The sequence below is a fragment of the Rhododendron vialii genome, chromosome 5a, assembly GCF_030253575.1.
Source record: "Rhododendron vialii isolate Sample 1 chromosome 5a, ASM3025357v1".
NCBI classification, from domain to species: domain Eukaryota; kingdom Viridiplantae; phylum Streptophyta; class Magnoliopsida; order Ericales; family Ericaceae; genus Rhododendron; species Rhododendron vialii.
In genome coordinates, this window is record NC_080561.1 from 27,848,625 (window position 1) to 27,876,348 (window position 27,724).

The following is a 27,724-nucleotide window of genomic DNA, read 5'->3' on the forward strand; positions in this document are numbered from 1 at the left end:
ATCTAGCCCATTTTCATTTCCACTACTCACGTAAAACCAAGTTGGCTGTCTAAAAGCCGAAAGCCCTTACTTGCATCTACAAATCCAGCAAAGCCGTATTAATTATTCCATTGGGTACGATCCCGAATTTTCGAATTATTATGCTTCAACTGACGTATTAAGCCCTACGCTTGGAGCGTTATTCCTTATAAGGAAAACGAAGCACTTTGGCGTAGTGCAATCATGTGTATGATAAACATCATATATGTGTTACTCTCTGTGGGCTGTCCGCCCGAAAAAATTTGATTGGCCTCGGTAAAAATTGATTGCTCTCTGTGTATGTACTGTAAATGTTTGAAATGATTGGCCTCGGTAAAATTTGAAATGTGACCTCATGAAGAATAAATAGCTCACTTAGTATGGTTGATTCATTACTCTTTCTTCAAAGGGAGAGATTTTGAGTTCGAGCCCTCATAGAGAAGGTACTCAAATTTCGTTATTTTTTTGAATTAAAAGTGATATATTGTGAGAGAATGACATATCTTATAAAGTGGCAAATAATTATTTAAAAATAAGAATATTAGCGGAACGAGACCTTATTTATTTCATCCATACCCGAGGTTCAAATCCCAGGAGTTGTCTTTTTGCAAACTATTTTTTTCTTAGATTTTTTTTTCTTTTATTCCCTAAACTATCTAACTTTTTTCTACTTTGCCCCTAAACTATCAATTTGGCGATTTCATCCCCTCAATTATCTCTTCGTTACCCACGTGATCCAATCGATAACGGTTCTAACTTTTTGGACGGAAAAGAGCCTCATATGCCTATCACATGCAATCCAACCCAAAAGCCAGGGGCAAAATAGACATTTCAGGTTTCACACTCCACTGGTGCCAACTATTTTTCCTTCCAAACATGAAAAAAAAACAGAGCAACCTCTCTCTCTCTCTCTCTCTCTCTCTCTCTCTCTCTCTCTTCCATTGCTTCTTCCTCTGACCCATTATATGCAAAACCTGCTATCAAAAAACAGAGTAAAACAACTTAAATCTCTCTCTCTCTCTCTCTCTCTCTCTCGCTCTCTCTCTCTCTCTCTCTCTCTCTCTCTCTCCCTCCCTCTCTTCCATGGCTTCTTCTTCCTCTGCAACTACCCAATTATACAATTTGATTTCTCCAGTGATACAGGATTCCTTTAGGATCCTTCAGGAAGAGAAATTCTAAAACTCTTGCTAAAATTCTGGAATAAATTGAAGTCTCAATTTTTTTTCCCGAGTATACAACAAGTGTCCATAATTGCTCTTATTCAACCATAAACAAAAAATAAATAAAAAATGCAACCGAAATGCACGTTTGCTAAAACATTGCCTTTGAACCTGAAAACAGAACAGAAACATTGCATTTGAACTTGACAGATCATACATACAATTGACAAACAGACCACAAAAGAACTGAACTCACAGAGTAGTAGAACTGAACCATATCTCATACACAAAGTGGTAAAACTGAACCATATTTAATTATAACAAAGTAGAACTAAAGTCATTATAATGTTACAGAAATGAACCATATTCCATTACATATTTCAAGTTCATTACAAAAGTGTTCTAAAGACAAAAGTGTTCATAACTGAAACTAAAACATAAGTACAGACCAACATAACTGAACAAGTCTGAGCAGTTCCCAACATAAAGACAAATGCATAACTATTACTACATTATGGATCCCCAAATGCAACAAATTGGATCCCAAAAATAAAGAACTTAAGCATAACAAGACATTCAAGTTGGAGTGGGGTTTCTTCCTTTTCCTCTAGAGCTTGATGAAAGGGCATCCACAGGAGCTTTTCATGTCCTTGTGTTATGCCCTTGTATCCCACATCTTCTGCAAGTCATTTTTATCCCTATTTTACTAAGCTTGAAGGGCTTTCTTGCACCTTCATCTGCTTCCCTCGTTCTTGCTTTACGGGGCCTTCCAGGTTGCCTTTTGAAGTCTAGAGGTTTGATTGGATTATTACCTGACTTCTCCCACATATCAGGACCATTCATGGGATGCATTACATTTCCATATGCAGTCAAGTAGCTATGCTTTGAGTACCACTTACTAACATACTCCTCTGGTTATCCACCTGATTCAACTATGACTCTTGCAGCATGCTCACATGGAATTCCAGTGAGGTCCCATCTTCTACAAGAACAAGTGTGTGTTTGTAGATTAATATTGTACTGATGACTAGTACGGATATGTCTTGCTTCAAACTCTCCCTCACCACATAGTTTTACTATATAGTCACCATACCTCGACTTAATCTTTTCAATCTTATCATGAATCCTAGGACCCAACTCTTCAACCCATTTTGTAGCAAATGCCCTTCTGTCAACCAACCTTTTCATGAAATATGTCCTCAATTTTTCCAACATGGTGAGTATTGGTTTATCCATAGCAGGCAAGATGGCCTTATTGAATGTTTCACATAGATTGTTGAGTAAAATATCACACTTGGGGGTGACAATAAAGTGTGACCTAGACCAATGACAAGGGTTTCTATCTGGGTCAGACAACCTTTTCAATGCCCCTGGGTCTTCTTTCTCTAGTTCTCTCATCAAAAAGTTGAACTTACCCACATAACTTGCCCTGGCTAAATTCCACAACTTATCATGCAATACTTGACCCCCATATCCAACATTCTTGAAGTTGTTGTGTAAGTGTCTTACACAATGCCTATGCTCAATTTCTGGTAGCAACTCCTTAATAGCATGTTCCAATCTCTAGGACAACATAAATTGAGTTACAAAATTGGTGACAAGTTAAAACATTAAAGTAAACACAAACATAAATTGCATTTACCTTTTGCTTATCTAAAATTATTGTCCAAGTAGGTTCATTCTCTATTTGTAGGTCAAGAATCAAATGGTTCAGAAACCATGTCCAAGTCTTAGTGTTCTCTATCTCCACAACAGCATATGCCATAGGAAAAGTTTGATCATTTGCATCAATACCCACCACTGTTAGCAATTGACCAGGATAATATGTCTTCAAGTGACACCCATCCACTCCAAGAATTGGTCTGCAAGCATCTTTACACCCTTTCTTCAAAGCTGCCCAACAAATATAAAATCTTTGGAACACATTGGTAGGCATTCCATCAAGGTCATGTTTCAAATGGATGTAAACACTTGTACCAGTTTTGGTTATGTTGATCTCACGGCAATAATCCCATAACATTACATACTGTTCTGCAATGTTACCCTTAAGTTTTTACAAGACCTTCTGCCTTGCCCTATAGCATTGGTTAACTGAAACATTGCATTTGAAATTTGATTTAACCTTTTCCACTAGCTCTGATACCTTTAAGCTAGGAGTGATCCTTATATCATCAAAGTACATCATTGCCACCCAAGAGCTATTCTTCAGCTTGTTCCACCAAATTCTACCACAGGTATATATAGTGTTGGATGTAAGTTTTTACCTATAGTGTTTTGTCTTTCCCTATATCAGACGCAAAAATTGTCCACGGACACTCAAACTTCTTTATCCCATCATCTGGATCAACAACAACCTTACATATAGCCCTCACCCTTGTGGTTTCATTTTTGGTGAATCTTATCTCTCTCCCTTGCAGAATTGAATGGTGCCTAATAGCCCCAGCAAACTGGGCCCTATGCTTTAATATCATACCCTCACAAAAAACAGGATCCTTTCTCCCTTTTATTGGCCTAAACACAGTTGGTTTCTTCACTTTTGGATCACCTTCACCATCTGATCCACTTAAGAACCCATCTTCAGAATCTTCATATTCTGCATCATCTGATTCACCCAAAATATCATCTTTTTCATCAATTGGAGCATGCATGAAGAAGTCCGATACTTCTTCTATTCTATTCCTTGGCGCAGCTGGGGATACAACCCCGGCATTCCTACTTCCATCCCATTCACTATTGGCATCAACATTCTTCTCATAAATCCTATCATCTTCATCACTTAAATCATAATCGCTATCATGAAAATAATCATAGTTTGCATCAGAATCTGAGTCATCATCAGCTACACTTCCACCTAACCCCTTTATCATATCTACATCATCAATGGTAACCACACTCTCTGGAAAGGTCCCACTCTCCCATTCCCAATTACCAACATCCACGTCAAGCAAATCATCAAGAACGGTATTAGGGATGACAAGAAAAATATCAACAACATTATCCTTAATATGGTTTACCATATCGATAAGTTGATCATCATTTTGAATAATTTTGAAACCTCCATCCATAGCCTTGTAGTAGTATTCAAGTGCATCATTCAGCTCCAACTTTTTACCGATTTCATCCAACTCAAGTAATGAGAAAATTTTCCTATTCTAATAGTCACTGTAGCTAACTTTTCCACCAAAATAGGACTTCCTACCTCTTTCAGCAAAAAAAACACCCCCATGATGGACTTTAATTGAGAAGAAATCAGGGTGCACTTCTACATGACAATAACAGACAAAACAAGCAAGTAAAATAATTAGGATATGTTTATAATTATACACTTATACAACTAAAGAGGGACCATATTACCCCACTTTTTCGGGAATTTTTTTTTTTAATACAAAGGGGACCCCTTGTGTCATATAAACAAACCCCAGACAACTGCTTTTGAACTGATTTTTAACGATGCATGAGAATCATAAACAGAACCCCACACAAGACCCCAGAAAAAACCCACATAAAACACCACACTGAATTTTTTTTTCTCGGTCAAAACCCCATACCGATTTCAAAAAAAATTCAAGACAAAACCCACACAAAACCCCACATTGATTTTTTTATTTACTCGGCCAAAACCCCCCACATTGATTTCGGAACAAACCCCGGACAAAACCCTACAAAGATTTTTTTTTTGCTTGGCCAATACCCCACACTGATTTCGGAAAGCTTTCGGGCTACAATCTTGGGGGGAGTACATGTGCTGCGTGAAACTAGAGATTTCCTTCTTTTTGATTAAATAGTCCAGACTTTTGAATCGGAAATAAAAACAAGTTTTTTGTACTTACAGTTGGGGATGGAGTTCCTATCCCCTTGCCTCAACTCATCCATCATTCATTGCCTTCCCAGTGAATGAACTAAGCAAGGATGGACCGAGAAAGGATGGAATCGAAGCGAGCAAGGATGAACGTTAAATGTATGGCATTTGATTGGAGGAAGAGAGGAGAGACAAGAGAGAACTCAGAAGCATAGTTGTGTACGTCTGTGGAGAGAAAGGGGTGAGTGAATTTAGGGCTTTTTCTTTTTACAAGGTGTGAAACTTGAAATGCCTATTTTGCCCCTGGCTTCTGGGCTGGGTTGCATGTGATAGGCACACGAGCCTCTTTATAAAAGATTTTTCTGCAAAACGACTGGGATATTCGAGTCCCAAAGGGATGTTGGTAGCTGGATTGAACAGTTTCCGAGAAAAGGGATTTAATCCTAAAAAGCCAAAATGCCGTACGGCTCAGCACTCCAACCCGTGGCAGGCCGTGTCGTGTTGTTCTGATCCAGATGGCCTACTGATCATCTATTCCATCCTGTATCATATCATTTGCTCACCATTCCATCCAAAAAGTTAGAACCGTTATCGATTGGATCACGTGGGTAACGGAGAGATAGTTAAGGGGATGAAATCGCCAAATTGATAGTTTAGGGACAAAGTAGAGAAAAGTTAGATAGTTTAGGGGATAAAGGAAAAAAAAAACTCTTTTTCTTATTATCTTGTTTGATCTAAGTGTAGATAATGACTCTTGCACCTCTTCTATTATCAATTAATTATGCTTTAGTAGTTGTAGATGCCATTTAAGATCAATGTTCAAATCTTTTGCACACCATAAATATTTTGATAAGATTATATTTTTGTTTTGTTTTGTTTATTTTAATTCTACTTTTAACTTTAATATCAGATTCACAAATAAAAGCACTATTGAATAAAAATAAGTTATTTTCAATCAACAAACTTTGATAAAAAATTGTTTTAACATAAATAATTTGATCTGTTGTTGTTAAAAATGATATTCGTTCAATTAAAATTAATAATATGATTAGTTTGAGAAAAAGCTGAGTAGTACTTCGTTATGTTTGATTTATATTTTCTAATGCTATACAAAATTTAAAATTTTATTTTACGAAACTAAAATAATATGTTTAATCATTTTACCTTATATTATTCACCTATATGGAACCTTTTTTTGTTAAAAGTACCAAGGTCCCATTTTAAAAATTGCTTTAAGTCTCTAAATTATCAGGGGTGGCCCTATGTACTCACAGCAGCTCTGATTATGTTAAGACTACAAGTAATAATAGTGATGTGGAACATGAATATTATTAGTAAAACATAATACTTCTTGTAGTTGGGTGATTAAGTGCTTGGGTATCGTTCAAAGGGTTGCAGATTCAAATCTTAGCACTAATTTTTTTTCTCAAAAAAAAAAAAAACCCTTTTGTAGCAATAGAGGTTGTCATTAATAGTATGGAGCTTTTTACTGGCGGCAATAAAAATGCCATTAATAGCGTTTTCCTTTCCAGATGGTTGAATAAACGGCGGTCATCTTACTGCCGCAAAGATCGCTGGTAATAATTTTACCGATGGTTTTCATGCCTTTAACGCTGGCGCTGGTAATAGTGTTTTCGCGTTGTGCAATCATGTGTATGATAAACATCATATATGTGTTGCTCTCACTTTGCTTTCTCTCTATACCTTCCCTCCCCCCTCCCTTTAGACGCGATTAGGGTTTCATCTGGGTGGTGGGAGCTGCCCGTCTCTTACTCCACCTCCCCCCCCCACCTTTCCTTTTTTTTCTCCTTCTCCTCTACCTTCTCTCATCCTCTGCTCAAACTTGTCTGCGATCTGCTTTAAGCCTCCGATTGGTAAAAGCCAGGATTTAGTTGAGCTCTGGTGAGGGTAGTCTCCATCGATGATGATAGCAGCTGCGGTCGGTGATGAAGAGCTTGTGCTGAGCCGTCTTGTGAGAACCTAACTTTGTGGTTGTCCCACATCGGTGGGAGAATTAAAAGGAATATAAAAATATAAGGGAAACCCAAACAACTACTATATAACTTGAGGTTAACCTTTTGAGATATGTGGTTAGGCGAATGGTTAACAGGTCAGTTGGCATGGGTCATTACAGTTGGTATTAGAGTACAACCCTGGTCCACATGGTGGGGGCCACCTCTAGAATCTGGTACGAGCACATTAATTGTGCTGTACAAAATTGAGTGCCATACTATGACCACCAGGGGAAGGTTGCTGGGCCAATGCAACGAGGACATTACATCATAAGGTGAGGAGATTGTGAGAACCCAACTTTGTGGTTGTCCCACATCGGTGGGAGAATTAAAAGGAATGTAAAAATATAAGGAAAACACAAGCAGCTACAATATAATTTGAGGTTAACCTTTTGAGCCATGTAGTTGGGCTAAGGGTTTAGCAAGTCAGCTGAAGTGGGTCATTACACGTCTCTCCTCCTTGTCTTCCTCAGATCTGATATGCTAAGGCGATGACGTGGTTTTAATAAGGTGAGGTAGGAGGGTAGAGGTTTCAGTTAGTTTCCAGGGTCGGTTTGTGCCCTCTTTTTCCCGGTTGGGTTTCCCCCAGTTTGACATCTTTGTCCCGGTTTGGTTTCTCTAGATCAGGTGGGTGTTTTGGTGGTAGGTAATAAGTTTTTAGTTGCTTTGTTAGTTTTGTTTGGTGTTCGGTGTAGGTGGATAAATTCAAGTAGTGCTTTGAACAGCACTGGAATGCAGCGGCTCCACGTGGCTCTTGAACGTAACCCTGATTCGTCAGAGAAACCCTTATCCTGCAAAACAGACAAGGTGTGAGCGCACCTTTGCCTCTCGTGGCAAAGGCCCTCCGATGCCTTTGTTAGTATTTCGTACTAATGATCAAACCCTAATTATCAGTAGGAAAGCAATAAGATTGCAGTGTATTGCGTACCTTTTACCTCTAGGCTTGCTCTGTTTATATAGACATTCGGATGCTTGGTGCCCAAGCATCCCTTATTGCCATAGGATTCCCAGCTCGTATAGGAAACCCAGGATATCAAGGATTCTCGTTTCCTTTATCAATTTATGGAAAAGAGTCCTTTTAGGAGTCTTTTCCATTACTGACTGAACATCCCATTCTCATTGGGTATCTTTCTCAGATCCTATATTCTCGGGATCTTATTCCTTAACGGAGTACCACTGTTTCTGGACTCTTCCAGAATGTTCCCTCTATTTCATCATCTGACAGGACCTCTTTCCTTGTTCGGCTGTCTCATAGCCGAACAAATGGTCTGGACCAGTTACTTCACATGTAACTGGTCCTAAGGAAACAATTTGGACCATATCCTTTCTAAGGAGCTCTCCTTCTGTTCGTCTTTTCTTTTGCCGAACAATATATCTGAACAGTGGCATCACATGTCACTTTCCTTGTATCTGGTCCAATAACGTCTCATGTTATTGTACCGAGAATCGTACAACCTCTCTGGACCATTGACTTCTCATATCAGTGGTCCACAGTGCGTTGACCCTTTGTTGACCGTGCTCGGGCTCATTTTGCACCTGTTCGGGAATACCTCCCTACATTCGGTACTTGGATTTACTGTCATGCTCGCCGTGGTCCCGTGGGATGGCATTGCTGGTGTTTTGCTTTCTCGGGACTAGAGCTTGCTGTGTCAACGAGGGCTTGCCCTGCCCAGGAGTGGCACCCTTCGCTCGTGGCCACAAGGGATTGCTGACTTAGTCGGCATTCTTGTGCTATGAGCTGGCTGGCGATGCTTTTAAAGAGTAGATCTAAGGGGATATTGAAGATTGCATCCGATTATCACTGCCTGGGGTTTAAGCTTGGTTCTCATTTGGGTACTCTCCTTCTATGTCGACGATGGACTGTAACGACCCGGATTTTTGACCCAATTTTTTTTAAATATAAATTTATATTGTTAAATTCCTAATTCAATAATTAATTAGATTGAATAATTAAAATATATTATTATGTGTACAATTGATATTATTTGCATTATTGTATAAGATATGTATTTAAACTTTAGATATACAGGAAATCAGTGATTCATATTCATCTCTTATCTTTCCTATCTAAACCCTAAGTAGAACTCTATTCAAACTAACTCTCCACTTCTCTCTCTCATCCTATACATAAAAGTGTCCAGATACATTCTCACCATGTACATACATGCGTCCATATACATTTGAATTGAAAACCCCCCAAATGTGGCACTTGTCCCCCATCTTTTTATCATTATCAGTATCACTCTCTTTTCTCATTCCACCACTTCTACACTTATCCTCTCACCTTCTCACTACCTTATTCTCTCTCATTATACATACCCACATAAATCCAAAAATTGAACACCAGTATATTATTTCACTCTCAATTCTATTGTTGAGTCTAGAAGAGAGAGAGAGAGAGAGAGAGAGAGAGAGAGAGAGAGTTGTGGCCATAGGTGTGTGCACACCATTGCTGCGGGCCCTATCAGAGTGCCGCCGGACGTTGCCCCGAGATTTCAAAACCACCATGGCGATCTACGGACACCGTACAACACTTATCCGAACTTAGAATCGCGTTTGAGGTAGTTTTTCGAAAACCCAAAACCTTTATCTGCATTTTAATGGAGTTACTTAGATTTAAAGTTTATTGAAGATGATGATCTGCTGTTAAATTGTTAATTTATTTTTAGTCCTGTTTATATTAAAATTTAGTCTGGTTGTGCTGGAATGATTAGTGTTATACCCTGTGAAAATTTATGATCGTTTAACAAATATTTGATTGTGAAATTATTATTGATGTTGCATTGTTAATTTGTATTTGAGTGGACGTTTACGTGTTTAATAAATTATTGGAGTAGATAAATATTTATGAAATATTCACAAGAATATTTTACTAGTAAAAATTTATTTAGATTGTAAACAAGAAATATTTTAGATTATATATTAGTTAATCTTTAACTCTAATAAATATTGACTAGAATAGCCTCGCATAATTTTGTTGTTATAAAAATCTCATATTAATATTTAATATAGTTAGTAAATACTAAATTTAGCAATAAGTATTTTCCAATAAAAATTTGTTTGTAAAATCTATGAATAATATGATAGTTAAAGAAAAATGTATAAATAGTAGAAATGTTTTATAAAATTTCTAAATGAGAGAAACAGACTTAATTTTAAGTGTAGTAATTAATTGTTTGACTGAATATTATTTTGTTACTCGCATGATTAATTCTATGACAGGATTAATTTTATCGCATGGTTATGTGTTGTTAGTACTTTTAGTTGAAATGTTGAACCGTGCGATATTTTGTTGTGGCTGTAGATTGGACAAATAGGTTCCCGGTGTGGTTACGAGTAGTGAATCATGTAGACGATGATAAGTAAATGGAAAATGATAAAGTGTTGAAAGTGTGAGTATTGTGTGGATTGTGAATTGAGCCATGGCGATGGCAAGGGTAACCTATGGGGCCCTGTGTTGAAATGGGTTACCTGAGGGGCCCGGTGTTGTGACACTAACGTATGATACGTCATGGAAAGTTTCTCTTTAAGGAAGAGAATGGGTCCCATGAGACGGTTATAGTTAGTGAGACGCTAACGTATGATACGTCATGGGAAGTTTCTCTTCGAGGAAGAGAATGGGTTCCATGAGACGGTTATAATTAGTGAGACGTTAATGTATGATACGTCATGGGAAGTTTCTCTTTAAGGAAGAGAATGGGTCCCATGAGACGGTTATAGTTAGCGTGGGGTAGTGGATATCCGACCCTAATGTACGATACGTCATGGGATGACTCGATCCTCCTGTTATGGTCTTAAGTGAGAACATGCTCGGTACATAACTTAGGTGAGCTCACCTAGGACCCTGGTGCAGGACAAGCAAGAGGAATGGTGGACCCATGAGACGATTGTAGTTAGTGGATGTGGGAGGAAAGGATCTCGAGGAGAGAATCCTTAGATTACATGTAAGATGATGGATAGTAAAGAAAAAGACGATGTGTTATTATTTTGTACCTTCGGTGTATTATGAATTATTATATTGTTGATCTGCATATTGTGGTATTGGGTTTTAGGATTTCTACTTAGTGAATTATCACTCAGGATACGTTTGTATCCTGGCAAATTGTTTGCTTCGGCGTTCAATTTGCCAGAGTGTGCAGGATTCCACAGTGGAGCAGTTGATACAGGTGGGACCCCTGGAACGGAGTCTGGGCCAATGTTGCTTGGAATTCGTGTCAAAATTAGAGTCGCTTTGGAGTTGCTTTTATTAAGTAAATGTACATAAATTTTTGTATTATTTTGAAATTGTAATTTTTGTATAAGGATAAATAAGGGCCTAATAGTTTGTAAAATTCAGTATATTTTAGGGTTAATGTTTCCGAAATCCCTTGAGAAATCGGGGCGTTACATGGACCCTATGCCGGCACCTCGTGCTGATCTACTTCGATAATATGCGTCGTAGAGCTTGTTAGCGTAAGTGCTTTGAACAGTTGCTTGTGTCATAAATTTTGATAGTTTTAGCTCACTCTACATTGTATAATGTAATCTTCACCTTTGGGCTTATGAATGAAATGTGCTCTTGCTCAAAAAAGAAGAAGATAAACATCACATTGATCGGTTAACATGATTGGGACAAAGGATTTTGGAACTTGTTTTCTAAATTATGCTAGTCGTTAATTTTATTTTTTTAAAGAAATGCATGTTGCTACCAAAGTCCAATCAGTGTAAACTTTTTCCATACGAAACAATGTCGAACGACGAGCCGAACAAACTAAATGGTACAAATGAAACGTCAAATTGGGCTTGAAATATAGAAATGCTACACACACATACAATCTGTGCACAGATTGTGCACAGATTTTGTTGTGGGGCCCACCACGGGTCCCACACAAATCATCCGAGCCGTTCATTAAATGTAAAATATTTTTTCAAGGGTTCCCGTAAAAAATAATCTCAATCCGATACCTATAGATGCTCGATCCAATCGTATACCTTTTCATTATCCGAAAATCTGAATGAAAAGTTAGATGGTTGGATGAAGTACCTATAGGTATTGGATTGAGTTTATTTTTTACAGGGACCCTTGAAAAAATGTTTTACATTTAATAAACGGCTTGGATGATTTGTGTGGGACCCGTGGTGAGCCCCACAACGAAATCTGTGCACAATCTGTGCACAAAAATCTGTACCGGTAGCAGGACTCCTTGAAATATTATGTCACGCTTCATTTTGTCTATCAAAACAGTAAATACAAAAGCCACAACTTATGAAACGGGACATCAAATGTGTAAAGACAATAAATATGGTTTCCTTCAAAAGCTTCCAAACTTTCAATTCTAATTTTCTATATATATATATATTAGTTTACAAAAATATAGAGGGGGGAGAGTGGGTCCGGAACTCGGGGGTTGACTATGGAGTAAAATTTATTATATGTCCCTGCAGGAGTACCGTCACATGGTACTTCAAATTCATTTTCCACCACACATATGTCTTTCTGTGTATAAAATGAGACCAATACTATCGTGCATCGAACACGGAACCGAAAAAGTATTAACCTATCTTTTTTTACTAGCGTTGTGCCCGTTTAATACACGGGGTCGAAAAAAACCTATGCGATTTTTTAATCCTGTACATTGAACGGGCACATACGCTAGTTTGAAAATAATTGAAGAGTAGCTATCTCTAGACCATCCGTCCCGTGAAGAGTAGCTTTAAATTTTTTGTCCCATTTGGAAATAAGGCATGTGACGTTATATTCGTTGGATCTGGTCCCAGCCCATTCTTCCCGTAAAGAGTAGCTATAAGTCATTTGTGCAGCATTATCAATTTGGCATGCTCAATCCATCTCAAAGCTTGGCCCCATAAGATGTCTAGATACACCACACTATAGATAGAATGGTTTGCGATATAGAGCCAAGGAGCATTCAAAGAACAAGTGCTGAGGGCCGTTTCTATTTGGGGAACCATTTTGGATTCAAAGTATCAGATCCAATGTTATTAATACCGTTCCGTACCGGCCGGTATGTACCGTTTTTGACCAAATCCGGTACCCTACACCTCTAATTTCGTTCCGGCTCAAATACCGGTCGGTACCGGCTGTACCGGCCGGTATCGGACATACCGGTTGGTACCGGCCGGTAAAGGCCGGTACCGGACTACTTTTAAATTTATATTTTTTTTCAAGTACCGGACAATACCGGACGGTACCGGGCAAATACCGGACGGTACCGGGCAAATACCGGATTTTTTATTTTTTATATTTTAAAAAAGTGTATATTATACTATAATTTTTTTTTAAGTACGAAAATAACACTAATAGCGATCAATCCGAAACGGTACCCGGTATTTGACCGGTACCGGTACGTACCGTACCAGTAGAAAAACAGGTACCATGACCGGTACAGTATTCAAAACATTGATCAGATCCAGAGATTCGGGATTGTCTTGATCGTGGGTGCATGGACTTGTTTCATGGATTCTTGATTTAGGTGTAGAATTCAAACAACAAAAACATGAATGACGAAACAACCAAAATTTTTGGAGAGAATATTTTTGAAATAAAAATCAAACAAAGTGAAAATAATTTACGGTTTGAATATTCATACTACAACCTCTACCGACCATTTATGCCAACAATGTGAAATTAATGTAGCGTTGGTAGCCACATGATCGAGTCTATGAATAAAATATATCATTTATATCTATCTATTCTATAATATTGTTTACACCCATTTTTGACACTTTTAGAAAGAGCCAATGATTGAGTGCCACATGGCAAGTGGGCCTGAACTCATGGTCAACAAAGAGTCAAAATCAAGTGGGCCCGCTTGGTTGGTCAACGAAAAAGTCAGAGATGATCAAGTTCAAGTGCGAAAATGATTAACGGTTGAAGAACCAATCCCAAAATGACAAAGATACACTAGATTTGTCCTCCCTAGTATTTAGCGACAAACTCCCACTTTTCAGGGTAGTTGAGATTTTTGAGGATTTGATTGCATTCACAAATAGATTCTCAGGGAATATTCCTTCATTTCCCTGGATTTTAAGCATTAAAAATGTTAAATACGTGAGGATCAATCATGTATGCCACATCATACTTAATGAAGCGCGTTTCAGTTGAATATGGTTAGTGAGATGAGCAAAATCAGGGAATAGTTCCTGAAAAATAGGAATTTTGCTAGTTTTTGACCTATTCAAAGGGCCACATGGCAAGCATCAAGGGATTTCGGTTTTCAATCAACGTCTACAATCAATATGAGCTCAAAGGAAGTGGTTTGAAGATATGGGACACGTGTCGAATTCTCAGGGCTTTATCTGCTGTTTTTAAGGGTCTTTACTGCTATAAATAGGGGAAAATAGGGCAAGCTCAAAGCTCTTGCCTCATCATTTCAAAATATACCGGTTCTTACAACTTCTCAGCATTTACTTTCTAGCACTTTTCTTTTCATGAAAGACTTGCAATTCCGATATTACTAAGTCCTTGTCCTTTCTTTTTCTTGTACTCTTCCACTTTATTCACAGAAATACTAGTGGCTACGTTTGTTTTTTGTTCCATTTTGTTATTCACTAAATATTAAGTCATTTACAAGTAAGGCAAATCTGAATCGAAGGTTTGGGTTGTGTGTGTGTGTATGTGTGTTTATAAGGTCCACTCACAATTCACCTAGTCAGCAATTGCCTATGTGTTTGGGTGAATGAAATTACCCTTATATGTCCCTCATTCAAAAAAAAAAAAAAACTTTCACGGCATTTCCAAAAAGGTTGTGGAGCAATCACGATTTTCTGTCCGTTTAGACCACCTTACAATCTTGACACACCCGTATCACTCGCACTCAACGTTCCCTGACCGCATGGCACATTTGTTACTTTTTTGGAGCAAACAAATACTCCATAATCTCCATTTCAGAGTGGCTTTTCCTACGGAGAGCACTCAGAGTGGATGTTCCATCATTTTCGAAAGTAAGAACAATCAGATTGTTCTTTAAAATTTTACAAACCAAATAAAAGAAAAAAGGAAACCGAAAATGGGTCTTTGAACAGCCAATATTAAAATAAATCTCTAAATTCCTTCTTTCCTCTTCGTCAATCTGAATTATACAAATTTTCAATTTTTAAAAATCAAAGGTAGGATGAAACGGAATCCAAAAACGAGTAAGAATAAAGAATAACAAAGAAATTTGGCTATCTATTTTTTGCATTTTCTAATTCTCCTTTTTGCTTTTTGGGTGTTTGGCAACCCTCCACCAAAATTCATTCCCAACAAATGAGTTCTCAGATTTTGAGGATAGAGGCTGAAATGGCAAAAGCGGCCAAGTGGAGTTTTTCAACTTCTCTTTTTTGCATTCTCGATTTGGACATGGAAAAAAGACATATGTGCCCCTACCCTTTTCAAAAATTACAATCCTACCTTTTTCTGTCTTAAACTTCTTTTGGAATTCATCCTAGGCATTTCATTAAAAGTTGTCTGCATGGAAATAACGTGTTCTCTTGTATGTAAGGTGAATAGCTTTCACGTTATTGGATTTAACTTAATTGTTATTTTGATAAAAACTAAATAAATACTCCCTCCGTCCCAATTTAAATGCTCCCTGCAAAAATCTGTGCAATTTTGAACAAAAAAGAACATATTTTTACATTTTATTTTTTTTTAATTTTCTTACACCAAATTAAACTACTCATTGAATACTTTAATTTGGTGTAAGAAAATAAAAAAATAATTTGTAGAAATATGTTTTTTTGGGTTTGAAATTACACGGATTTTCGTAGGGAGTATTTAAATTGAGACGGAAGGAGTACATTGTTGGAGGCTTTCAATTATCAAAAAATAAAGTCATAACAAAAAAGACTTCAAACCCAAAAAACCTAATTGTTATTCCATACATATCATTACTTCATTTCTTCCTAATTACCAACAAAATTAAAAAATAGTGCGAGACTTTCAATTAACGAAGAAGAAAATAATTTAACAATATAAAATTAATTAAAACATTATTTATACACAATATATACCATCATAAATAACCAGGGGCAACGTGGTAAAAAATCAAACCATAATTCATTTTCATCATATCTCCCAAACATTACTCTTGTTGCAAAATACATTCTGCACAAATCATCCAAACATTTTACCAGATTCAAAATACATTCTGACCATAATTCAAAAAGTCAAAAAACCAAAAAGTTGAAAATGAAAAGTCAAAAAGTAGACTTTCAAACACCCGTAAGTGTGGATATGCCCATGACCAAATATGTTTTTCTGAACTTAATTCATACATGATAAAACATCAATAATATCTTTGACATTTTGTCATGCATTTATAAATGAGCAATGCTAGGTACACATAAAAGGTACCCCGAAAATACCCCGAATGGAGAAATGAACGGTTTAGATTAATAAAGAATATGAACTGTTCATTTTTTCATTCGGGATATTTTCGGAGTACCTTTTCTGTGTACATGGAATTATTGTAAACCAAATATAATTATTTAAGAAACCATGATGGTGATGGAATGAAGCTTCAATGGCGTAGACAAAAGGTTGGTTGCGTGGCACAAATGCATCTTGGCCCAAGACGGACTTTAATTGTTGGCGGCTCTTGCATACTTATGATCACACAAAATAAACAGGAAATCAATTTTTTTTAAAAACATATAATAGGTAGGTAGATTAAATTTTCGAAAGCGGAGATCGTTATAAGAACGTCAAAGTATCTCTTAAATATCACTCTTCTTGCATTTTTAGCAACAAAATAGTAATTGCGCCAGAAGAATTAATCTTTCCCGTTCATAATGGACTTATTTTTTATTTTTATTTTTTTATACCTAGTTTAACTCCCAATAAAATTAGGAGGCCCTTAATTTTTGAAAATTTGTGGAAGCCCAAAGCGCATTCCTTCCTCGCCTTCCCTTAGAGAGAGGGGCCTCAGAAAGAGTGCAGAGCATCATATTTGTTACTCTGTTTTTTCTCTCAAAATCAGTTCCTTTAGATGCTCTTGAGCCGTGGAGTCTGGTTTTTTCCTTGGGGAGAAATCAAAGGCTTGATCATCGAAGATGATGTTCAAATTGCTGCACAGTTTATATGAAGAAATCAATTTAAGAGGAGATTTATATATATATATTTGAAGAAAATAGCAAGAGATTAGCTTCCAAGCTACTACTGTTTTCCTAATTGTATCTATATGTATCATCCCAAAAATTAAAAAAAGAAAAAAGAAAAAAAGAGAGCATACTTTGTTGAGACAATTATTTTTCACAGAAATCCCAATCACTCTACGAGTCCGAGACCATAATGTCATAAATCACTACTACAGTAGTAGGAGTAGTTTGCTAGGATACCTAAGAAAACCATAAAAATAGGGATACTGTAAATGGATGAGACAAAAACCTTATTGGTGGGTGTTATTATTTCAAATCCTTTACATTCCATAACACTAGTTTCCCGTTCCGCTTTCTTCCAAAACTTTCTTTTTCAAAAAGAAGGTAAGTTCAAACACAAATATAACGAACATGAAAAATAAATTTTCAAATTTTTTTTGTACCGTTTAAAAGATCTCAATGAAATCTATCAAACAATATCTATATTCGCAGAAAAATTATTTGCGTAAACACATAATTTTTGATATTGAAATTACCTTCTTTTTTCAAAAGTTATTTTTCCCAAAAAGTGGAACAGCTAACACCAAAACATGTAGGCCATGGTTCGGTTTGAGACTTGAAGAGGTTTTTTGGGGTAATAAGTGGGGAGAATTTTTTTTTATTTAAAACCAAGACACTACATGATCCCTCTATCTTTGGCTGATGAACGAACCAAACAGTAGTATCCTATCTTTATCCATCAATATCTCTCTCTTTTTTTCTAAGCAGAAGAAATTTATTTATCTTTGAATAAGAGAAACAAATATTAAAAGGACATGCAAGGTTACATACCGACGAAAAAATGACACCCAAGACCCAGAAGCCAACCACAAAGGAAAAAACACCAAAAAGGGAAACAAAAATACTTAAAAGACCAAAAACCTCCTGACAAAGAACAAAATTGCTATGGGTACAACACTTGTACACCACCTTGTGTGGGACCTCAAAATAGGTCCCACACAAATATTCCGAGCCTGTCAATTTGTTCAGAATATTTTTGAAAAGTCCCTGTAAATTATTAGTTCAGGTAGATATCGGTAAGTTCTTGATCCATACGTTATTTATTTTGGTCTATACGATTAGAGACCCAAAAAAAGAAAAATGTATGGATTAAGCACTTACTGTTATCCAGCTGAATTGATTTTTTGCAGGGACCCTTTAAAAAAAAATTCTGAACAAATTTAACGGCTCAAATTATTTGTATGAGATCTTAAAATGTCTCGCACAAGATGGTGTACAAGTATTATACCCATAGCAGGTTTCGAAAAAGAAACCCAAACAAAATCCCCCGTCCAAACTTGGACACCACCCTCAAAGCTCGAACCACCAAAAAGGAAACAAAAAACACTTAAGACCAAAAACTCCTTGACACAGAAAGCCAACACCAAAAACCCCCCCCTTCAAGCATGAACACCAAAACAAAGGAGGCTAAATTTCAAAGAAAGAGAAACATAAAATATCTCCCTTCTCTCTATAAAAAAAATCTCTCCCAAGCTCCTCCATCTCCGCATATTTTTCGAGACTTCCTCCCTATCATCAATTTCCTCGTCTTCCAATTTAACCAATTTTCTCAAATTAAAGTTCCTCCTCCCTCTGAATTTATCCATAAATATATTGGTCCTACGTCATTCGTTTTTTCTCTCTCTCTCTCTCTCTCTCTCTCTCTCTCTCTCTCTTTTTCTTACTATTAATTAACATTACCTGCGTGGCCTAGCTTTGAAACTGCTATATGAAAGAAGGAAATGGGGCGAAGCAAGATTTAAACCTCCCTCATGAACTACTGGAGTACGACGACCCAACCACCGGGGGGATAGAGTTTAAGGTACGTATCCTCCAGTCCGGTCAAGTTTCGGCAAGCCTATAATAATAAGTGGAATCATTCACCTTTTAGAGCTCGCTGAGAACATCGGATATGTTAAAAATCACGTTAATCAGATACCCTTTGATAGGATTTTTTAAGTACATTATGCGTAAGATAAATGTGTTAAATAGGTTGCAATTCAGTTTTGTCACATTTTTTTTGACAAGATTTATTTATCTCAAAATTATATCAAACGGTATCCGATTAACGTGATTTTTTGACGTGACCAATGTTCTCGACGAGTTCTAAATGGTGAACGATTCTGATTATTATTGTGAGCTCGGAAAAAAACCCACAAATGACCAAAACTGGACCAATTTGGATGGTACCAAGACTGGATGGTAGCTCGGTCCACTACCGGGTCAAGTTCTTTACTCGCTTTATTACTCATTCACTTTGTTGTCTCTTCTGGCGGCCTTCCAAGATAAGAAGAGACACATTACCCTTTCAGATCTTGAGATTCATTATTACTTTCTCTAAAATATGTTTTTTTATGCTGAACTAACCCCACCTAAATCATTCAGAAATGCTAAGGGTACAGCAAACCCTATACAACAGCCGCGCACAGATTCTTTTTGAGCCAATCTCGGGTCTCACAAAGATGATCGGAGCTGCTCATGTTGTTCAATATATATCGTTTAGGGTCCCTGTAAAATTTCATCTCAATCCGATACCGGTAAAGGCATTTACGAATCATACAACTTTGCTTCAGAATTTGGCCTGAATTTCTGAAGCAAAGTTGGATGATTCATAAACGTCCTTACCGGTATTGGATTGAGATGATTTTTTACAAAGACCCTAAACAATATATTAAGAACAAAATGAGCGCCTCCGATAATCTTTGTGAGACCCGAGATGGGCGCAAAATGGATCTATACGCAGCTGTTGTACGTGGGTTGCTGTACCTGTAGCACAACTGATTTAATTATCTGTCGGAGCAAATATTACTCCATCGGTACCAATTTTAATGATTCTTTTCGAAAGTTTTTGTCACTTTTTAAATAATTATATTATGTGAATAATGTCCTTGTTTTGTAGTAGTAAATTGATAAAGCAAGGGTCAATACTGTCCTTGTTTTGCATCCTGAACGCAAGCTGATGACTATGGTGTGTATCTCACTTTTCAATTATGGTTCATTAGAGCCTCCACAGTAGAATAATCAAAGAGTTGCCACATCATTTTTTTATTAACCATTTAAGGGGTTGCTAAGGTTAGCAATGTAGAGGTTCACAGTGGTACAATTAAAATTGAATAACCAAAACTTACCACTTCACATTTTCAATTTAAAAAAATCTAGAAATTGTGACATAGAAAATAATTTTTTTAAATAGCTTTCAAACGAATAAAAATTGGTTATTAGAAAACGAGAAAATAGAATTTGAAAATTTTGATTTAAAAAAAAAATCAGTTTTCGGGAAAAAGTAAAAAAAAAACCAGTTTTTGAATAAAAAAAGTTTCTTTTTCTTCAAAAGAACAGTTTTTGAAAAAAAAGTTTTAATGAAAAAACTATTTTGAAATAAAATGTTTTTGCAAACAAAAGTTTTAATAGGAGTATTTTGATAAAAACTATTTTTGCAAAGAAATAAAAACTGTTTTAAAAGTATTTGTCTTAGAAACATGTTAAAAAGGGAAGAGAGAGAAGATTTTTATGTAATGATAGTGTAGTTGATTGAGGAAATATGGGGACAACTAAATTTGATTATTAGCAAAATGTTGCTAGTTTTGATTGTCCAAGGGCCAAAGTTTGACGAGTTGTTAAGATGATGCTAAGTTTGGTTATTCCAACGTGATCCCCTTTTGAGCAAATGTTGCTAACCTTAGCAACTTTTTGGTTTTGATTATACCACTGTGGATGCTCTAAGAGTAAAAATTTTCATTGCTGAGTGGGCACGGGCCACGTGATGCCGAGCACGCATCTCAGTTGTCCAAACGTGTTTTGAATGGGTTAAATCTGTTTGGATTTGAGGAGGTATTTTGGTAATTTAACACTAAAAAATTACCCAAACAAATCTGAGCCGTCCAAAACACATTTAGACGGCCGAGTTCGTGCCCCGGCACCACGTGGCCCGTGCCCACCCGGCACTGAAAAACTTCTCCTCCTCCAAGAGAGATACTTAATACTCTTTACAGTAGTGTGAATGGACGACCATCCAAAACACTTTTTGACGGTCCGGATATTTATGAAACTTTTCCGAGAAAAAAGTTTAACTCTTCTCCCGAAAAATTTCATTAACATTTGGACCGTCCAAAACACTTTTAGACGGCTTCAATGCACCTCCGTAAAAACTTCTTTACGGTACCCTACGTAAAGAAGTTTTTCTCGATTCATTATCATTTTTTGGTAACTTATGTGTCCGGATCAATTTACATGCACTTTAACTATTCTTGGGGTTCTATCCCACCCAATTAAAGCAGCAAAGCTCCGTGTGAACTCATCACAAAAGAGTTAATAACACCTAGGAGAGTTTCGAACTTGAGACCTTAGAATGAAGCAAAACCCCTTAATTCCAGGCATTGACTACCAGGCAACCAGATTTTATGGTTCATTATCGTGATGGAGATTGGGCTTTTCCACTAAAATTTTTGGACTACAAGTTCTTGCATTTTGTCATGTTTTTCACACTAATCCACAACTTCTTCATTTTCATTTTTCTCTCAATTTTTTCCGTCTATTTTTCTCTTTCACCACCCATTTACCATCTACAATTTATAGGTTAATTGAGACAACTTAATATTTTTAGACAACAAAAAATTCTTTATAACTTATTTGCTAGCGGAAACACCCCATTTGGTTTTCCTAGGTCCCTCCTCTTCTCTTATCGGCTCTCCCAGTGACCTTATTAGCTGTATGTATAGCGAATAAATTATTCTTTTTGGGCAACTGAATCAATCCCAAAGGTTTAGCTGTGTGATAAGTCGAGTCCCAGTGTTCTTGTAGGGAAAAAACAAGAAAAGAAAAAGAAAAGGTCGAGTCCCAGTGAGGCAGTGATAAGTGCTCCAGCAACGGCGGCTGCCAGAAATCAACAACGAAGGGACGAGACGAAAGTAAACAGATTATGGTGGGATTATAGTAAAACAATAATGCTACCCACACATATATCACACACAAATTCTTCACAGACGCGCTGATGTGGCAAAAAACGGCCCCACTCCCACTCCCACTCTCTCCCCTCTCGTTTTGGTTTGAGGGCCGCAAACAATTTTGCTCCCAAAATTTCCCCCACGCCCAAATCTGCTCCACGCCTCCACCACACCACAAACCAGCAGCCGCTGCTACCAACAACCACCGACCACCAGAGACGCAACCAATTGCTATCCACTGCCTATTGAACTGATATATTTTCCAAACTTTAGACGCTCGTGATGGCAGCAGAAGTCGGATAATAGATTGTCATTCCGGTGTCCGATGACCCGAGTTGGACAATCGTAACGGTTGCAAGCGATGGTGCCCGACGATGGCGAAAGTAACGACGAATGGAAGGAAAACGTTTTGGGTAAACCCACCTTGGGGAAGAAACATTGCAAGATGTGATTTGGATGGAGATGATGTTTTCGTTCTCTTTTTTTTTTGGAGGGGGTCAATCAGGAGGTTTTTTCTAATCCATTTTGGCTGTTGTTTTTTTCTGTTTTTTTTTAGTTTCTTTTCAACCTTCTATTATAAACAGCTTATGAACCCAATCTGGGTTTTGTGCAATAGCAGAGGGTCATGTAATTTTTGACATTTCTTTGCTCTATAGGATTTCTTTGCCCCTTTTTTCTTTGGAAGAGAGAAGAAATCAAGAATTCACAAGAGCGGCGTATAGGAGTCTGGGAGAAGAGGGTGGCTTTGGTGCTGGTCGATGACGTCCGTCTGTGTTTGGTCGGGTGACGGCGGCGGCGGTGAACTGTGTTTTGGTTTTTGGAATTCTGTGCACCACAAGCACACCTGTGAAAAATTTTAGGGGTGCATCCGGTGCTCGTAGTCGGTGGATGGCCGTCGGTTGCGTTTCCGGTGGGCGGCAGTTGTTGGTGGGTGGCTGGGTGCTGGTTTGTGGTGACTGGTGAGGACTGAGGTGGAGAAGAAATGGGTTTCGTGAAAATTGAATTTCTTCCGCCAAAAACGAGGGGGAGAGAGAAGAGAGAGAGTGGGAGTGGGAGTGAGCCCATTTTTTGCCATGTCATTGTATCTGTGAAGAATCTGTGCGTGATGTCTGTGTGGGTAGCATTATTGATAGTAAAATTACTACTCCTTTGTTTTTTTTTTTTTAGAGTTCAGTATTTTATTTTTACCTGTCTTTTTAGAGTTCAATATTTCTTTTTGGACTGTCTCTTAATAAATGTCTACTTTGTATAATTAGTGGGTAAAAATTAGTATATTTTTTATTTTGCTCCTAAAAATAGATTCCATTTTTAAAAATTTAGTGAGTAACAGTTTAATGATAATGTCTTCATAAAAGATAAGTAAAGAAAGTTCTAACTTTTAAAATGCAATAATAATGTCTTCATAAAAAGTTAAATTTATGAAGCGTGACTCCTAAAAAGAGATGGAGGGAGTATTTGATTTCGAATGGGACATACATGATAGTAGCATCATAACCTTGTTTGGATCATAACTTGAAAAAAATTTCCGAACTCAAAAAATACTCATTACGCTTACTTTTAATCATTACTCTCATTATCTCCAATTATTACTCTTTTTAGATCTCTCCACTCATTATCTTTACCTCCAATTATTACCATACTTTCTCTCTTCATCATTACCCCAAAAATTCTTTTCAAAGTTTTTAAAATTATCATCCAAAAACAGCAAAGTGGGGCCAAAATGACAAGAAGTTTTGCAAATACCAACTAGTAAGAGCATATCCGCATTGTAATAATCAAAAGTGAATAATCAAAACTTGTCACGTCAGTTTTTCATTATTCATTTATATAGTTGCTAAAGTTAGCAATATAAAGTCCCACATTGTTATTTTTGATTATTCAAATGCCCAAATTTGATTATTGGTTAGGAGATTGCCAATTTTGATTATTACAATGTGAGCACTTTTTTAAATATACATTGCTAGCTTTAGCAATCTTTTGATTTTGATTATTACATTGTAGATGCTCTAAGAACCCCATCCTTGTGTTCACCTCTGCACTCCTCAAAATGTTCGATACTATTTTTTGAGTAGGGGTGAGCATGGGTCAAGTTCGGGCCGAACCCATTACCTGACCCGACATGTCAGGTAGTCGATTTTTAGACCCATAATCGAACTGTGTAACTAGCCAAACTATCTGCAAAATCGATTATTTCTTTTGGGTCAGGTACGTAACTCACAAATCAAATCTCACCAAAACCCACAAAAAATTACGAGAGAGAAAAAGAGCTGGACTGATTTACCTATTTAAGAGAGAGACGCCGGACGCGAGAGCGAGAGAGACTGTGTTCGACATTTTCAGATCTGGACGGTGGAGTGCGAACGCTGGACGGTGTGCGAGAGAAACGGTGGACGACAGGAGTGAACGGCGTGCGGCGTAGGCCATCGCCGACGGCATTTTTTCAGATTTGGGTCGTGGGTGTTTTGGGGTGGCTGGGTGGGATGGGAAGTGGGCTCGGGCTGGACAGTGGACCCTGGAGATGCATATATGTACTAGTGTTTGTCCGTGCCTATGGCACTACACACCTCGGTTGGAATTGTCCGTGCCTATGACACTTGCTAGTTAGTGGCTCAAACACTAAATCAATTCATTAATGTGTAATATGTGATCCTTTTCTTAGTGGCACAAAAGAAAATTACCCGTGCGTACGGCACTCCCCCTACCAAACTTTTAAGCTAGCTACAAAGAACTATCAATTTGCTTATGGAATCTCAGTAAATACCAAGTTAAAAAGTTAAAATAGCACTATAATGAATCCCCCACCACATACATTAAACCCATTTGCAGAAATGAAAGAACATATTAGAATCCAGAAATCAAAAACCTTAATGTAACTTCAATCACTAATAGTTATCAAACGCCATAAACTAACCATATAAGGAGTAAAAAAAAATTAGCTCGGACCGCAAGAAAAAAACAGGCTATCAAAAAAAGTTTCAGGCTTTGGTTGAAATACCTCAGTGTAAGCGATCACCGGAGGCATAGTGCTTGCTTGTGCCTACAGCACTACCCCTATGATAATAGAAAAAGGAAGGAAGAAAAAGAAAAAGAAGGGCCTGAAAACATATGGACCTAGCGGCTAGCGCGTGGACTACACTCCTAAACTATTATTCAAAACGGAACGTCAAGAGGAGTCAAAATAACAAAACTCGATTATGTGTAACATTTAACAACCCACCCACACCAAAAAAATCACCAAATTTCTTGAATATTCAGAACAGGCACAAATTCCACCCGAAACAGCAGCTAGATTGAAATTTAAACACTACTTGCACCCTGGAAAGAAACAGATACCAAAAACTCTCAAAAAAATCAAAAAAATCCCAAAAGAATGTTTCACATAGCTTTCAAAAAATGGTTTCTTTGTTAGACCAATTACTTTTGCTTTCACGGAACTTTCTTGACCCAACTTTTACACAGTTTTCTTCAACCAGCTTCGCCGGAATAAATTAAAAATTCCAAAGGAATGTTTCTTCTTTTTTTTGATAATCGAAAAAATGTTTCTTGGCCTAGTTTCTGACGGGATTTGTAGACCTCGGTGGGAATTCGAAAGATGACAGGAGAGAGGGGGGGGGGGGGGGGGGGGGGGGGGGGGGGCGAACCCAATCGACAGAAGCTGCTAGGTAAAAAGAAAATATGACATATTTGTGACATATTTGAAAGATTGTGGGCACTTTTATAAGAGAGTTGAAGAACACACGTCAACCCTTGGATCAAGCAAATCTGAGCCGTTACAACAACTTGTCCCCATACCCTTCTGTTTTATAATAGAGATAGAGATTAAAACGGTCGAGTCAGGTGAGTAGGAAATCGAACCCTGAACCGAAAATCAAATTTTAAGGAAACCCAACCCCTACCTGACCGAATCACATGTTTGAACCCGCCCGAGACCCTCCTGGTTGGGTCGGACCAGCGAGTGGGCAAGTAATTTGCTCACCCCTAATATTTTGAGAACACAGGTATCTGGGCCAAGCTTAAAAGGTGTTTGATCCTATTGAGACCACCCTGGTTACTACTTAATATTTGCCGGATGGAAGATTACGTATATACCCTCAAGTGGGGCAAAAGCAAGGGCGAAGGCGCAAAGCCAAAATTTTCTGCACTGGACTTATTGTTTATGTTGTTTTCTGTGTTTTTCCAACCTAATCAATGTACTCCCCTAAAGAATTAAATGCTTGTTTCATGGCGGCAAATAGCAAATTGCTATTTTATTTGACATGTTTAGTCCATCTAACTCATTTTCCAGCTTTTTAAAGTAAAAGCGAACAATCAATTGCAAAACTAAATGAATGATCAATGGTTGAACAATAATTTGGTGTTATACATGCAACAAGATATTTTTTTATGGGATTACAAACGAAGCAATCATGCAGAACTTTCAAAAGATGAAAACTTGTTCATGTCAATTGTAAAAAAAATTATCAACGAATATTTAGATTTTTGCACTTATGTTTACAAGCTTTTGTGCCTAATGGAGAACATTTGAATTTTTGTGCTTAGTATTTCTTTATTGTATTTTACTATAAATATATTAAGTTTATTGTAAAGAGGTGCCCCTCTTAGTGAAATTCACTAAGCTTAAGCCTCTGATACCCCTGCCACAAAAAAAAAAAAAAAACAACAACAACAACAACATGAACAAGATGAAATCTTCATTGGTTCTAAATTTCCGCGTACATATCCAACAAGTGTTTAATTGCTGAGGTTTTACCAGTTTGATACCAGCTTTTGTCAAGGAATCAACCACAGCTTTCACCTTACCGTGATACTTCTGATCTCTCTTTAACAAAACAGAAACAGCTGGGATATCCGTGAACAGAAGGCGCTCTCCCAGAATCTTGCCGATCTTTTCCACAGCAGAGACGTCCCTAGTGGAAAACATGGATGACCTCAGTGCCTTTTCCTGCGAGCTCGCAGCAGAGGCTACCGTAGCAGTTGGTGAGTGGATTACTTGCGCCATTACGCACTTGTTTGTGAAGTGCATTTTCAACACATAAGGTTTAAGAAACTTTGTGATTCTATCTGATCCGACCGGTGAAGGGGTAACCATTTGTGTTCTGCAAAGTATCAAAGTCAACATTAATGTTAGAAGTTTTAAAAGCTCAATCTCTATCCGATATCAACTGGAAAGCATCAAAATTGAAGGTTTTCTGATTCTAAAATTCGGATAGCAGCCAGTGGAGGCGCCTTTCAGATAAACAGCTTTGCTGACCCCATTGTGGACAAAGATGCTAAAATCTCAAAGGTGCAGCAGGACAATAAAGAAGACAAAACCTAGGGAAACCGCACCTTATGACACTGTTTGATACCCCCTACAAATCATTAATAGTACCAGTGTGAACCGTAGAAGTCCGGCCCCTAGGGGCCGTCTTTTATCTGCACCTAAGGAACCACAAAATCAGCAGCAAGGTAGAACTAATAGAATCGACGTCAATACTAAACAAAATATTCCAGTCCATTATTTATAGCAATCGACCCATCCACACAAAACATCAAGATGAATACATGACTAACCTAACGCTCTTCCTAATCGATACCCAAATCGATAACTTGAAAATTTATACTATCCATTACACAAATAAATATCCTCTTGGACAAATAAGAAAAGCCCATGGGGTGATCCATCTTGTTCCCTCC

The 27,724-nt window shown here is 37.4% G+C and overlaps 2 protein-coding genes across 3 annotated transcripts in view; both read right to left on the reverse strand.

Annotated features, from left to right (window-relative positions):
- LOC131326907 (dormancy-associated protein homolog 3-like) overlaps positions 1 to 27,724 on the reverse strand; it is a 59,267-nt gene that overhangs the window by 6,798 nt on the left and 24,745 nt on the right. The window lies entirely within an intron of this gene.
- On the reverse strand, positions 1,476 to 4,520 carry LOC131326905 (uncharacterized). Of its 2 annotated transcripts, none has more exons than XR_009200127.1 (2): positions 2,821 to 4,520; positions 1,476 to 2,160 (listed from the first exon to the last, which is right to left on the reverse strand). XR_009200127.1 is itself a non-coding variant. In XM_058359813.1 (2 exons), the coding sequence occupies exons 1-2, from the start codon at positions 3,196 to 3,198 to the stop codon at positions 2,094 to 2,096; spliced, it is 1,026 nt and encodes a 341-aa protein (XP_058215796.1). In that variant the 5' UTR covers positions 3,199 to 4,520; the 3' UTR covers positions 1,476 to 2,093. The 2 variants fall into 2 exon arrangements, 1 of the variants encoding a protein (XP_058215796.1); XM_058359813.1 differs by having other exon boundaries at positions 1,476 to 2,741.

Excerpts from the sequence above, each read along its gene's own strand:
- LOC131326905 (XM_058359813.1), bottom strand. The coding sequence starts at position 3,198 with ATGTTATGGGATTATTGCCGTGAGATCAACATAACCAAAACTGGTACA. Across the intron at positions 2,742-2,820 it reads TAATTTTAGATAAGCAAAAG|AGATTGGAACATGCTATTAA; the intron begins GTAAATGCAATT and ends ATGTTGTCCTAG.